Source organism: Hylobates moloch, unplaced genomic scaffold (genome assembly GCF_009828535.3).
Source record: "Hylobates moloch isolate HMO894 unplaced genomic scaffold, HMol_V3 SCAFFOLD_11, whole genome shotgun sequence".
Lineage (NCBI taxonomy): Eukaryota > Metazoa > Chordata > Mammalia > Primates > Hylobatidae > Hylobates > Hylobates moloch.
In genome coordinates this window covers 34921316-34935608 of record NW_026652286.1, presented here as the reverse complement: position 1 = coordinate 34935608, position 14293 = coordinate 34921316, and the positions used below count along the sequence as shown (strand labels likewise).

The 14293-nt window shown below is 43.3% G+C and overlaps 1 protein-coding gene across 2 annotated transcripts in view; it reads left to right on the top strand.

Moving 5' to 3' along the window:
- TEAD1 (TEA domain transcription factor 1) overlaps nucleotides 1–14293 on the top strand; it is a 269285-nt gene that overhangs the window by 88688 nt on the left and 166304 nt on the right. For both annotated transcript variants that reach the window (XM_058446633.1, XM_032166581.2), the window contains exon 2: nucleotides 969–1224. In XM_058446633.1, the coding sequence (XP_058302616.1) occupies nucleotides 1068–1224 (157 nt within the window). In that variant the 5' untranslated portion in view covers nucleotides 969–1067. The remainder of the gene's footprint in view (nucleotides 1–968; nucleotides 1225–14293) is intronic.

Here is a 14293-nt window from a genome sequence, read left to right as displayed (position 1 = left end):
ATCTTTGAGAGATATTTTTTTTGGTTCCATGATCTTCAGTGCTACAGAAAAAGAAATGAAATACTCCCCCACAGTTTTCATGTGATCAGGAATTTAGCGTAGGCTACGAGACGGAGTGCTCCATGTCAATAGAGAATATTTCCACAGGTGTGCTAGGCACTTGTGGTAGATGTTGCAGGGAAGTCAGGACTGGGGACAGCTTGGTCCCTACTTCAAGGTTACAGTCTAGGAGCTGAGAGTGGCAAAGTGACCTGATTCTACAGGGTAAAAGCCCCAGAGATAAATGACATAGGTCCAGGTCAGCCGGCATTGCTGTCTCAGTAGAATGAGTATGTGTGATACCAAAATAATCTTCCTCCTTCCCTCCTTGATCCTGCCACCATCTTGCATCTTGATGATCTCATATTGGGATAGTGAAACTAACAGAGTTTCCGAGTTATGATGCCAGTTGCCATGGTGAAGTGGACATTTTAAAAAACTTTATTTTCTTATAAATAACTTGTTCTGCTTTGGGGATTCGATGATCATTTAGCAAAGTGCCCCTGGTAGATAGTAGGCACTCAGTGAATGGTTTTTGTATGAATCACTGCAAACTTGCAACTCCGAGTGAGTACAGTTCTTCCATATAAATTTCCTCTCGTCTGTGAAGATTATCCAGCTTCTGCCTGCAGTTGCATTTCTGTGTGGGTGCTTAACATGATACTTAGATAATAAAGCCACTTGGATCTCAAAATTCCATATTCTCCAATAGGAGTTCTCCAAGCAAAGCTGGTGACTGAACCAAAATCTCAGAAATCACCACTAAAGAACTTAACCATGTAACCCAAAACCACCTGTACCCCCAAAAAGACTGAAATAATAAAATGAAATGAAAAAAGCTGGTGACTGAAGAATTTGCACTAGAGCTAGCAAGAGCATTATGTTTGTGGTTACCACATCCTTACACTGTTTTTGGTTTTCTCCTCTAGGTTTATTTTCTTGAAAAGGCTCCAGGCTTCGGCTTGGAAAATCCCACCGCCAAAATTGAGCCCAGCAGTTGGAGCGGCAGCGAGAGCCCTGCCGAAAACATGGAAAGGATGAGTGACTCTGCAGATAAGCCAATTGACAATGATGCGGAAGGGGTCTGGAGCCCCGACATTGAGCAAAGCTTTCAGGAGGCCCTGGCTATCTATCCGCCATGTGGGAGGAGGAAAATTATCTTATCAGACGAAGGCAAAATGTATGGTAAGTGGCCTGGAACACTCCTTTGAAATACTACAACCTGCTGTTGTGGTAGGGGATAGATTGTAGCTGGTCTTCCAGCAAGAGCCGTCCATTGTATGGGGTTGAATGATATTTGTAGAATTTTAGTGGGTCATCCAAAGGACTAACCTTCAACTAAAAAGGAGAGTCAATAAAGGACCTTTGGGAAATCACCCCCTGGGCTTTTCTTCTTCTACATGCGTAGTGGCATTACGTCAGAAGCTCCAGGGGTCCAGGCAGGAACATAAATAGTTGCAGTGGCATGTACAGACACCAGATGGTGGGGAGGAGGTCCTCTGAACGCAGACCAGATCGCAAGGAAACACTGCCACTTACCTCTAGGTAACTGATGCCACTAGGAATGGGGGCCTGGTGCTGCCGAATCCCTTGATTGCCCCCAGCCCCCTTGAGGAAGAGCCAGCATTCCAGATGCTTATATGAAATCTACTCTTTTTAAAAAGCCAGCACTTTTTTTTTTTTTAAAGCAACTCTGTACAGGCCAGAGAAAACATGTATGTGCATGGGCTTGATCAGCCTCTGAACCACCAATTTGCTGCTTTGCTGCCAGTTTGAAGTTGAATGGTCAGACAAGGCATTAGCACCCCGGGTCACTGTCACCATCTCCCCTTCTTTGGGGGTTGTCTTGAAGGGCATTCTGAAGGAAACACCAGGAGTGCCAAGGAGAGAGAGACCTGTTAACTATTTGGCTCTGGATGCCTAGGGCAGCAGCAAGGATCCACCTGCTGGTCTGGGGCTTGCTTGCTGGGTTTGGGCACCCCCTAACTTCCTTCCATAAATGCTTCCAGCTGCAGACCTCTACTTTTTGGCTGCTTACCTTTTGGGAAGCAGATGGCAGGTGTAGTTGCTTGAACAGTCTGCTTGTCTAATTGAGCACGTTGAGTTGACAGAGTTCGCACTGTAGCTGAGTCTAAAAAGATGCAAACACAAATAACCTAAACTCGAAGAGAACTGGCTCAGTATTTTACCTGAGGTTAACTTATCATGGGAGTGATTATTTCTAAACAATTGGAAGTCTTTTTCATAATAAGGTGTTGTACCTTTAATACTGCGCTTCCTCTATCAGGAGCCGTAGGAGACTGTGGCTTCAACTAGCACACACTGCTAAGGAGAAAGCAGATGGTGGTGCAGCTGCCACCAGCTGTGCCCCCACCCCGCCCTCCTCCTCTCCAACTTGGATGATGTAATGGAAACAAGGAAAATTTTGCTTTCTGCAGCATTGGAGTCTCTCAGCCTGTCACACAGAGGAGAAGGAGACCCAGGCCTTCAGCATTTGCTTTATGCTCCCATAATATCCTTTGTAGCCAGGGAAGCCTCTTCGTATCTGGTGAAATGGACTGGGGATGAAACATCTCAGCTACTATGGGAAGAGAGTTTCGGGGCCCTAGATTTTCTGTATGTCTGGATCTTTCCTGGTCTCTTCATCCTCAGCCTGGCTATTTGCTTTGTGGGTCTTGTTTTCATACCTGAAAATGCAGCTCCCTTTCTTAAAGGCAGAGAAAAGCGTTTTAATCTTTGAAGCTTCTTTGAAGATGATTTTATTATGGGTAGTAAAGGGTAGCTTTGGGACACTACCTTGTACAACTCTCATTTGCTTACCCAAAAATGGTGTCAATTTAAAACAAAGGCATAGTATTAGAAATCCCAGTGGGGCATAACCACTGCACTTCATTTCCCACAGGAAATACTAGGAAAGGTCCTGTCCTTTCAGGAATAAGGTTTTGGGGCTGAGAACATAATTCAAAGCACAAGTTAACTTTTGTCAACTCCAATTTTGTATTGTTCTCCATTGAGATTTTACTTTATAGACAGCAGCCCTGGTGGATTTAACCAATTTGCCTATAATTCAATTATATAAATATTTTTATGTGAAAATAATTGTATAAGAGCTCTTGTTGGTAATTGGGTCTCAGAGGCAGCAGGCTAAGAAGAACAAAGAGAAGCTTTGGATGTGAGTAGTTGTATCAACAATGAACTTGAAGATTTTACCCTTGGTCTTGGTCTCAGTTTTCTCCTGTGTAAAAATAAGATGATAAAGTAGTTGATGATGTCCATGGGTCCTTTGGACTCTTCCATTTTGTGATGCTATGGTTTTGTTTCTTGTCACTGAGCAAGAGGGTCAGTTTTGACAAATGTGGTGCTGCTTGGGAGCCTAGCCTGTCTTGGGTACCCAGCGTAACTTAAATTCTGAGTGCTTCCTGAGTGTGCATGGTTTTGATGTATGGATTCTTTTCTCTTTAACTCAGCAGCACATTTAGTGACTGTGTTGGTGGCTAACCTGATTTAAAATGGGACAGTCCTTTTGAGCAAGCAGCATTAGGAATTTTAACTCATTTGGAAAGAACAATCTTACTGGTTGTGGGTTTTTCAGCAAGTGGAGTATACAGCCTGGGGGCGTGTGTATCCTAATTGGGGCTCAGAAGATGCGTTGGCTGTACTGTCCTGCAGCCACCCCCACCTCCAGGCAGCTGCCTTGGGGAGGAAACATCCCCCCTGAGCTCCCTCTCTCTGGTCAACATGAGGAGCTTTGCTTCTACTGCTACCTTGGAAGGGAACCATGGTGGTTAATGGGACTATTGGTAGTGGAGACTGGACCCCTTAAGAGGAACTGCCCTGGGTGACTGGGAGCTGCCTCTCACCTGCCTGTGACTTGGAGGATGAGAGACAGTTGACTTGGGAGCCTCCATGGTGAGGCCCCAGCCACTGGATAATTGAATCATATGAGCAGTGTGGGGCCGGAGCTACTGTCTCAGGCTTTTGGCCTATTCCCCATCTTACCATACATGAACTGGGACACAAACCAGACCAGGAGTCAGGGTTTCTTAAGGCCTTAAAGAGCATAGTTTTTTTCTAAGGATTTTGAAAATGAAAACTTTAAAGCATTTTTGAATTCCATGCAGTAAAATAAAAATGATTTAGTCTTTTAGTGAAATACCAAGTGTTTTTTACTTGAAAGGGTTATGGTTATTCCAGTATTTCAGAGCATTTGTAGAGTGCTTTGTGATGTCACTAATCCTGAGCCGTTGGAGAAGCAAGGTCAAGTGATTTATTTTGGTAATGAAATTTTGTTCGTGGTTGGCGGTAGGGCAAATGCAGTCTTATAAAGGAGAAAAAAGGACAACTCTGTTTATGATGAGGTTTTGGCCACTGGAGGAGATGGCTTCATTCGCTTTCTGCTAACTTGGTCTTTGGGGAGCTAAGACTTTATGTGTTTGGGCTCCGTGTGGATAGGTGGCTTCTGCTGTGGGCATCCTTATGTGTAGGCAGTCGTTTTTATGCATTACTAGAAGGGGTATGAGACATCCTTTGACCTGGTTCCTAAGGGCATGTGTGCTCACTCCCTAGGGCTCTTTCTCTGTGCTTGTCTTTTTCATTTTTTGTTTTCACACAGCTGTGTGTGACTCTTTTCCTGGTAGTTCATGGGAGAGGAGATGGCAGGAGGACAAGATGAGAGGGAAGTTCTTGATAAACAAACTTACCAAAATTGGATTTCAGAAGAGCAGGCTGTAGTTTAAAACAAAACAAAATAAATAGCAAACCACGGGAACACCTGAATATGTTTCTTTTGCAACTGAAAACCCCAGTCAGATAGACCCCATAATCAAATAGGGCAGGGACAGGAACTAACCTTCACTGGTTGCTTGCTGTAGAGGCAGAGAAGTATAGCACTTAACAGTCTGGACTCTATAAATAATATGAATCCTGGCCCCGCACTTCTAGATATCAGATTTTTATCGAGTTACCTTACTTCTCTGTCTCAATTTCCTCAACTGAAAAGGAGGATTAGATAGATCTTACTGCATAGGATTGTTAGAAGAATTAAATGAACGAATCGTTATCTGGAACACCACTACACCCTGCAATGTTTGAACTGTATCTAGCATATAGTGAGAGGTATGTAAGTGCTTATGAACTGAAAACAAAGAAGTGCTGTCTGCCAAGCACTATGCTAAAGAGGCTTCACATACAATCCTGTCTGATGCTCTTAACAATGCTTTGAAGCTGGTATTATCATCCTCACTGTATAGACAGGAAGCTGAGTCTGAGAGGGGTAAAGTGGCTTGCACATGGCCAATATAAATGGTATAGCTAGCAGGTTTCAGATTCAGGGCTGTCTGACTCTACATCTTGGACTCTTTCTGATGAGCTTTTGTTCCTTCCTTGGTAGAGATCGTTATACGTAAATCCAGTGAATCAGTGTTGAGCCCCAGCGCAGCTGTATTCCAGCCCTGTGCTAGGGGTTGTCAGGGATACTGTAGTGAACCAGACAGACATGGTCCCTACCCTCATGGAGCTATCTCAAGTTCATTTGCAGGAAACTGACCTGAGGTCAGGACTGTGTGCCAAAGCTTTCTGAGAAGTTTGAGAGCCCTTTGAAGATGGTCACCTTCCACTTAGCCTTTTGAAGCCTACTCTTGGCTACCAGGGTCGAGGGCACCTGGCCTGATGCTGGCAGGAAGAAATCATCTCAAATAACGTAGCGGAGAGCATCCCAGATCACAAGGCTGGCCTCGGTAGTGGCCAGGAGGATGTCTGGAAGGTTCTAGTGCCCTAGGATCCTATAAGCAGTCTGGGCAGAGCTGTTGCTTCCAGACATCTTCCTGGCCACTATTGACTTCTCCTTTTGCAAGCAGGTGTCTTCAGGATCCTTGCTTAGGTCAGCTCCAAGGAAGGACCCTTTCTTATTGGGATACCAGGACTACTGGTCAGCCCCAGAGACCTGAAATGTGAGGACCAGCGAAGATGAGGGGGAGGGTATCTCTAGTCAGTCCTCCCCCGCTGCTGACCTGTGCTCTGCCCACCAGGATAGCATAGGACTTAGGATTGCATCTTTCTTTACTTCATAGGAGCAGAAGTCAGAAGAGGAAAGCAGGCTTTTAAAATGAGGTGGTGGCAGAACTGACAAAGGGGGTATCAAAATGAGAGTTCACACAAGCAAGTGAGAGTATGTATTGATTAGTCAGTACAGCAAAGAGACTGAAACCTGTGGTCGCTACACTCCTCTGGATGTAGAGGACTGGTCAAAAAATTGCAGAATCATCCTTTTATAAGATAGTGTGTTCTCCCAGCAGCTCTTTGAGGATCAGGGAGGTAGGCTTTGTCAGTGGAGACCCCAGAGCCCTGGTGTGGAAATGGCCATAGACTCCCAACCCTGGACGGTCTCCAGGCCTTGGCAAAGTGTTCTTCTCAGAGCTCCATATGAACATCATGTGGCATCTTTGATTTCCTCTTTCGGACCTCTGATTCAGGGTGTTATTTCAAGTTGATTGGTTAGAAGCGTGAAACAAACAGCTATGTGGTAGAACAGGCTAGAAGCTCCCAAAGCCGGGACCCCACCGATCACTGGATGTATTTCAAGGCCTGGAATATAGAAGGTGTCAGTAATATTTGCTGAATAAATGCTTATGGGAGATGAATTACGGTTCAAACAGAGAACGTAGGTGATTAAGCCTGTAAGCCCTAAGGACCTCTCCTGTGGGAGGAAGTGGCTAGAAAGAAAGAAGGAAAAAAAGAGGAAGATGCTTATTTAATGATCTTAGATTGAGAAAGAAGAAGCCCTATTTTTTGTGTTGGCAAATGTTAGTTGAAGAGATAGAAAAGGTTTCTGCACAAAATATGAACAATAGCAGAGCAAGGGTTAATTCTGGAATGCTCGGAGCAGATGAGTAATGGGGAATTTTTGAAATAGTTTGGTTCCTGTGAGAATAGCAGGGCCAGCGTCATCAGCATTTTGATTGGGAAGCTTAATGTGTGGGGGGTATGCAAAAGTGTATGCACAAGGTGTGAGCTCTTATGCAATCCGGGTGCAAAATAGCTAATTAAAGATGGCTCAAGAATTGGTCATAAGGGAGGCAGAAGGAAAAGAACGTGAAAGTATTACCAAGTTATGCTTTCCAACAGCTTTGCTGTGGCAGTGGATGAGCCCTGGGATTCAGGAAGATGTGGATTCGTAAATCATTTATTGAGGGCCTGCACTGTGCTTTGAGTGTGATGGGGACAACAGACATAAAATAACTTAAAAAGCTGATCTGCATGAGCAGTTAACATACCAGGCACTTCCCATTGTTATAGGATGTGCTATCTTGATTATTCCTCAAAAACAACCCAATAATATAGGTACTGTAATTATGCCCATTTTGCTGCTGAGGAAAGTGAGGTCCAGCAAGGTCAGGTTATTTGCTTGAGGTCACATAGTAAATAAGCTGTGGAGCTGACATTTACAACCAAGCCAGTCAATACAAATGACTCCAATATTGATATGGAAGGAAATATATTCTGTACTAGAGATATACCTGGTTTAGTAGTGGAGCAGCACAAAGTGTGATTATTTATGATTGGGGAATTTACTTGTATATGTTTGAGAATGAAAGAGAGCATGAGACAGACAGACTTAGCTAAGTTTGAACTTTGGGAAAAAGATCACGTAGTGGTTTTTAAACTTACTTTGGATTATAGACCCCTTGGAGAATCTGTAGAAAGCTATGGACCCTTTCCCCCAGAAAAATCACATATTTGTATGTAGTTTTAGGACTGTTGCATATAACTTCAGGCAAGTTCTGGAGCACAGGTTCAGACTTGCCCCTGTGGGGAAAAGGAGAAGGGAAGGTCATTCTGGCTGAAGGAATGTGTGATAAAGGCATGGAGGCCTGGAAGGGCACAGCCCTGATGTGCTTAGAAATGAAAATATCTCCTGGGGGAGGGGTACAGGAGCCAGCGTTGTGTCGTTGCGGGTCCGAGTGCCATGCCAAGGTGCCTGGCACTCATTCTGGGGGCAGACGGAAGCCATTACAGTTTTTTCAGGAGAGATGACATGTCTCAGCCTGTGTTTGACAAAACTAGGTCTGAAGGCGTGAAGACAAGTTAGATGGCTATTACAGTAGTCCAGTAGGAGAGCCTGAGGCCTACACTAGGATGCAGGCAGTGCTGGTGGGAGGAAGGAGTTTCAGAGATAAAACCAACAGAATTGGCTGATGGGATGAGATTTGTGAAAAAGAAGGAGGAGTTTGATATCAGGTTCCACTTCTGGGTCATGGGGAGGATGGTGGTACTGTTAAACGAGTTGGGGAGTGGAGGCAGGAGAAGCAGGTTTGTAGAGAGGAGAGGAATGAGGAGTTAAGTTTTGTCATATGCTTGATGTACTGGGTGACCATCCAGCTGGCGATGACCTGTAAGGAGTTGGAAATTCCTGCCTAGAGCTCAGTCAGATTGAAGTTGCAGGGGTAGTTTGGAGTCTCATCATCAGAGAAGTGATCTGATAATGGCCTGTGATGCCCAGGTTCACAATTTACCAAGGGCAAAACTGGCATGGATTTTAAATGGAATGTCTGCAGCACTGGGAGAGTAAAGTGATTGCCTTTTTCAGAAAAGGGAAGACAGATTAGTGGTTCCCAAGGCTCACTATCAACAGAAACACTCAAAGAGCTTAAAAGACAAAACAACTACTGACTAAGAATATCTGGGAGTATGGCCTGGGAAACTGTATTTCTAAATGCTCCCTGAGTCATTTGGGTGATCAGCCAGGTTTGAGAGCTGCTGGGCTAGCTGCAGTCTGGGTCCAAGAAGACAGGACCACATTTTTAGAGTTGATAAACAAGTGAGCAGAGAATGAGGCTAACATTTGAAGCAGTCTTTATGAGGTTTTGGTGCAGGAAATGAATGACGCTAGTTTCGTTCTTCAGTTTATGTTCCCTTTCTACCTAGAGGGAACATTACCATGACCTGGTCTGCAGAGAGTTTGACCATGCATGGAAGGAGACACCGTATCCTGAAGGGCAGAACAAATTAAGAGAAGACTTTTTCTAGGACAGGGGAGGCACTTGGCCATTTGGTTAGTTGGGGAAAAGAATTTATGAGTTGAGGTTGTATTTGATGGAGCAAAACCCAGAAGGGACTTTAAAGGGAAAGGAGCCTCTTTTCCTCTGATGCAGAATGGAGGAGGATGGGGGGAGGGCCGAGAGGGGGCCTCATTGCTGTTCTCAAATGAAGGTTATTGTGGGCTTTTGAAAAGTAGAGCAAGCTTAGTACAGATGTACAGTATAGATGTTATCATTGACAGACAGGGATGAGTAAAAAAGAACTACTCAGCAGTGAGTATTAGCAGAGAGTATTACTTTCTTTTTTATCTGAAATTTTTATTGAGATATTGTAGATTCACACGCAATGGTAAGAAATAATACACAAAGGGATCCTTTATGCATGTTGCCCATTTTTCCCCAATGTGGTTTCATTTTGCAAAACTGGAGTGTAATATTGCAACAAGCGGGATATTGGCATCCATACAACCCAGTGATACAACTCAGATTTTCCCAGTTTTACTTGAACTCGTTTGTGTGTGCGTACTAAGTTGTGTACACTACTTGTTGTGTGTTAGTCTTGTGCAGGTTCATGTCTCCACTGCCACAATCAGAATACAGAACAGCTCCAACACCACAGGACCCGGGTTGCCCTTCTCCCTAACTGCTGGCAACCACCGATCTGTCCTCTGTTTCTAAAATTTTGTCATTTCAAACATGTTATATAAATGGAATCAGACTACATGAACCTTTTGAGATTGGCTTTTTTCCAACTCAGCTTAATTCCTGGGAGATTCATCCAGATTGTGTGTATCAAGTTTGTTCCTTTTTATCATTGAGTAGTATTCCATGGTGTGTATGTACCACAGTTTGTTTAACCATTCTGCTATTCAAGGGCGTCTGGGCTGATTCCAGTGTTTAGGCATTTCAAATCCACTATGAACATACACGTATAGGTCTTTGTATGAAACTAAGTATTCACTTACATGGGATAAATGCTCACAAGTGTAATTTGCTGGCTCATATGGTATTTGTACATTTAGTGTTTTTTTCTTTTAAACTGCCCAAGTGTTTTCCAGAGTAGCTGTACCACTTTACATTCTCACCTGCAATCTAGTTTCTCTGCATCCTCACCAGCATTTGGTGTCATCACCATTGTTTATTTTCATTGTGATAGGTGTGTAATCAATACCTCATGTCGTTTTAATTTGCATTTCCTTAAAGACTAACGATGTTGAACATCTTTTCATGTGCTTATTTGCCATCTGTATATCCTCCTCAGTGAAATGTCTGTTCATGTCTTTTGTTCATTTTCTAATTGAAGGGTTTATGTTGTTACTGTTGTGTTTTTGGAATTCTTTTTTCTAGATACAGCTCCCTTTTTTGGATATGTGGTTTGCAAAGATTTTCTCCTTATCTGTAGCTTATCTTTTCATCTTTTCTCATGGGCAAAGCAAAAGAACTTTTAGCAGAGCAAAACTTTTAACAGCAAAAGTTTTAATTTTGATGAGGTCTTATTTATTAGTTTTTCCTCTTGCGAGTCATGCTTTTGGTGTTGATTCTGAGAACTCATTGCCTGGCCCTAGGTCCTGAAAATTTTCTCTTGTGTCTTATTCTAAGAGTTTATAGTTGTATGTTTTAAATGTAGGTCTGTGATGCATATTACTTGTGAGGGAACCCATTGGCATGATTCTGTGATTTTCTTTACAAGAAGGTTGTTGTGTTTATTCATATTTTGACAGTTGTTATGGCTTGGTCGTAGGAGTCTAAGTTGGGAAAGTGACAGGGTGAAGCTGGAGGGGCTGGTAGGCCATGGGGCATGCTATTCAGAGGCTCTGGTGCATGTAGGAGAGGAGGCAGGACAGGAGGCTCTGGTCATGCATGGGAGAGGCAGCACTGAGATTAGAGATGGAGAGATTTCAGTGGATGAGTTTCGAGGTGTGGCCACAAATACGGTCAACTAATGTGAATGTGGGCGATGGGCATGGGAGATGAGGAAGCAAGGCACTGTGTGAAGCTCATCCACAGTGAGTTGATGAATCACTTAGATGCTCAACTTCACAGTGATAAAGTGTGCATTTTTAAAGAAGGTACCAAAGTAAACCAGGTGCTGAGGGATTTCTTTGAGGAGTACATGGCCCCATGGATATGCATGGAAAGATGTTGATAGAGTGTAAGTGGTGTCTAAAAGCAGAGAGCAGAACAGTGGGACAGGAGGAACATCAAGGTCAGAAGAAAATGCCAACATTTCTACCTTCCTCTTCCCAAATTCTTCAGTTGGTCCAAAACTATACCTATTTGTGATGTATAGTTATAGTTATGTGGGCCAGCCATACAAGCTCTTTGAGCCTTGTTGCCATCACCAGTAGAATGGGGCTGGTAAGTCAGCATGTTTCTTTCTACCTCTCAGCAATGTTGAGAGAAAATGTAATTATGTATGAAGAAGTTCTTTGAATTCTTAAAATTAATGGTTTAATTAATTTAAACAAAACCAAATATCGCATGTGCTCACTTGTAAGAGAGAGCTAAATAAGGAGAACACATGGACACCGACACATAGAGGAGAGCAATAGACACGGCGCCTGATGGAGGGTAGGAGGAGAGAGAGGATTGGGAAAAATAACGAATGGGTACCAGGCTTAATACCTGGGCAACAAAATAATCTGTACAACAAACTCCCATGACACGACTTTACCCATGTAACAAACCTGCACATGTACCCCTGAACTTAAAAGTCAAAAAAAAGGAAGTTATATCATATTTAAAAAAAATTAATGCTTTTAGAAGTTAAGCCTGTTCAGGACTTGTTGGAAAAGTAGGAAAGAACACTTTGGAACCATCAAGCAGAGTTAAGCATCCCTAGCTCAGTTAGAGGGCTGTGTGGTTAAGGGAGAAATTGAGCTGAGCCCTCCTTTCTTAGGTTTTCTGTCAAAGAATAGGGGGATGGCGAGCTCCAGGGCAGACTTTTAGAGATCAGAGCCACAAATGATGGAAGGGACTGTTGCTGGGCAGAGGTTCATCAGGCTTCCCTCACAGTGGCCCTCCGCAGCATCAGAGGGAAGTAGTGAGTGGGTGGACATTTGTGTTCTTAGCAGCACAGGCCTGGATTCAATGCTGTTTCTCTGTTCTCCTCCCCACCGGACCCCCACCTCTAGAGCTTCAGTTCCTCACTCATCTGCTGCCGTGGCCTTCCATTTTACATGAAAGCGTGTCTCTGATTTATTGTTGTTGTTATCTATTTTATCCTGTTCCAGTGATAGTATGTGTTTAAAGTGGTCTTTTTAAAATAAATGATCATTATTGGTGGTAGTGTTCTGTTGGTCTCTCACTAAAGGTGCTATTTTAGAGACTGTTCAACTTGATAAATTTAAATATAGAAGTGTGTTTGTGGGGAGGATCCTAGAAAAAAATCTGGAGGAATTTACAGTCTACTAATAGTGGTTGCCACAGGGAGATGGGATTATAGGAGACTCGGTTTCTATTATGTTTCTGTATTAATGGGATTATTTCAATCGCAAACATATGTTACTTTTGGAATCAGAAGAAAAAAGATAATTGTGTCAAGTTTATTTTTTCCTCTGGTTCTGAGTAAAGGATATTCATTAAAGAAAAATGTGGAAAATAGCAAGAGTTAGAAAGCAGACCATATTGCCTGGGTCCACTGTGGTGTGGTGTTTACTTGGGGGTGGGGGGGTTCACCCAGGGAAGTCACGTTAGGGTCACGGTGGGCAGGGAGGGGTGCAGGGGTGTTTGGAGACCATCTCTCGCTTCCACTTGTGGGTGGCTGAGGTGTCAAGCTCAGGGGACAGGTGGTCAGAGAGTGGCAGTGCTAGGGTGGAGAAGGAGAACAGGGCGTTCTTATTATAGGTTTTAGGACATCGGTCCGGGACTTCAACAGGTGTCCTGGCCACTTGAGCGTGTCAGTCAGCTGGCCCAGCCCAGAGACGCATAATTCCAACTTTCATGTATTATGGTAAGATGGTGATGGGAGAAAGAGAGGAAAACGTCCACATCCATTCTTTGAATGTCCATAGGCTCACATCACAAATAGAATGAACGGGATCCACATCTCTGCTGAGTATTTTTCGTTCAGCTTGTACATGAGAGTAGACGTGGTTTATTCCTAGAGGGTTGGGGGATTCTCTCTGCCAGTAATGTTTTTGATGGCCATGTTATCCTTTGTAATAGATTCCTGGCAAGTAATCTTGTATTTGTACTGCCTTTGGACAGAGATGGGTAGATTTTAGAGAACGAAAACACTGGGTACTTTACAGTGTGCTACAGATTCTTATTTGATTATAATGAATAATTATAATTATTCATTATAATCAAATAAACATGCAATCCGAATGTGTTTGATCAGCTTGATATTGACCTGCTATGCATACCCTGCAGATTATTCCGTCTGCCTACCTTCCCTTTCCTCACATGTTTCAGTTCTAGCTAAATAGTAAAATCAAATTTGTTCTTCAAAGCCCATTTGGATATTATTATTATTATTATTATTATTATTATTATTATTTTTGAGTTGGAATTTTGCTTTTGTTGCCCAGGCTGGAGTGCAATGGCACCATCTCACTGCAACCTCTGCCTCCCGGGTTCAAGTGATTCTCCTGCCTCAGCCTCCCCAGTAGCTGGGATTACAGGCATGCACCACCATGCTCGGCTAATTTTGTATTTTAGTAGAGATGGGGTTTCACTGTGTTGGCCAGGCTGGTCTCTAACTCCCGACCTCAGGTGATCCTCCTTCCTCGGTCTCCCAAAGTGCTAGGATTACAGGCGTGAACGACCACACCCAGCCTTTTTTTTTTTTAAGTTTGTTTTTGTGTCAGTGTACTCTCCTCTCCCTCTTAGCCTTTTAGAACACAGTCTTAAAGGTGTGATAGTGAAACCTGCTGCCCAGGATGTTTATTAAAAAAAATTTTTCTTTATTGCATTTTAGTTCCCCCCCCCCCTTGGGGGGAAATATTTGTCACCCCAAAGCTTTACAGCTTCTGGGGTAATATTTAACATATGTTAATAAGCTGAGTTTTTCCGGCCATTTAAAAAGGTCCCAATTGCTCACTGTATGCCTACCCTCTTCCCTGGATCTGCCTCTGTGCTCTGTGACTTGCCCGATATTTTGTTGAGATGGGCTTTGGCAACTGTCTCTTAGATGAATGGTTCTATTACAAACACGGTAGCTTCCATGACAGCTTAGAAGAGATTGTTGTTTATGACTGCTTTCATTGAGAGAGGTT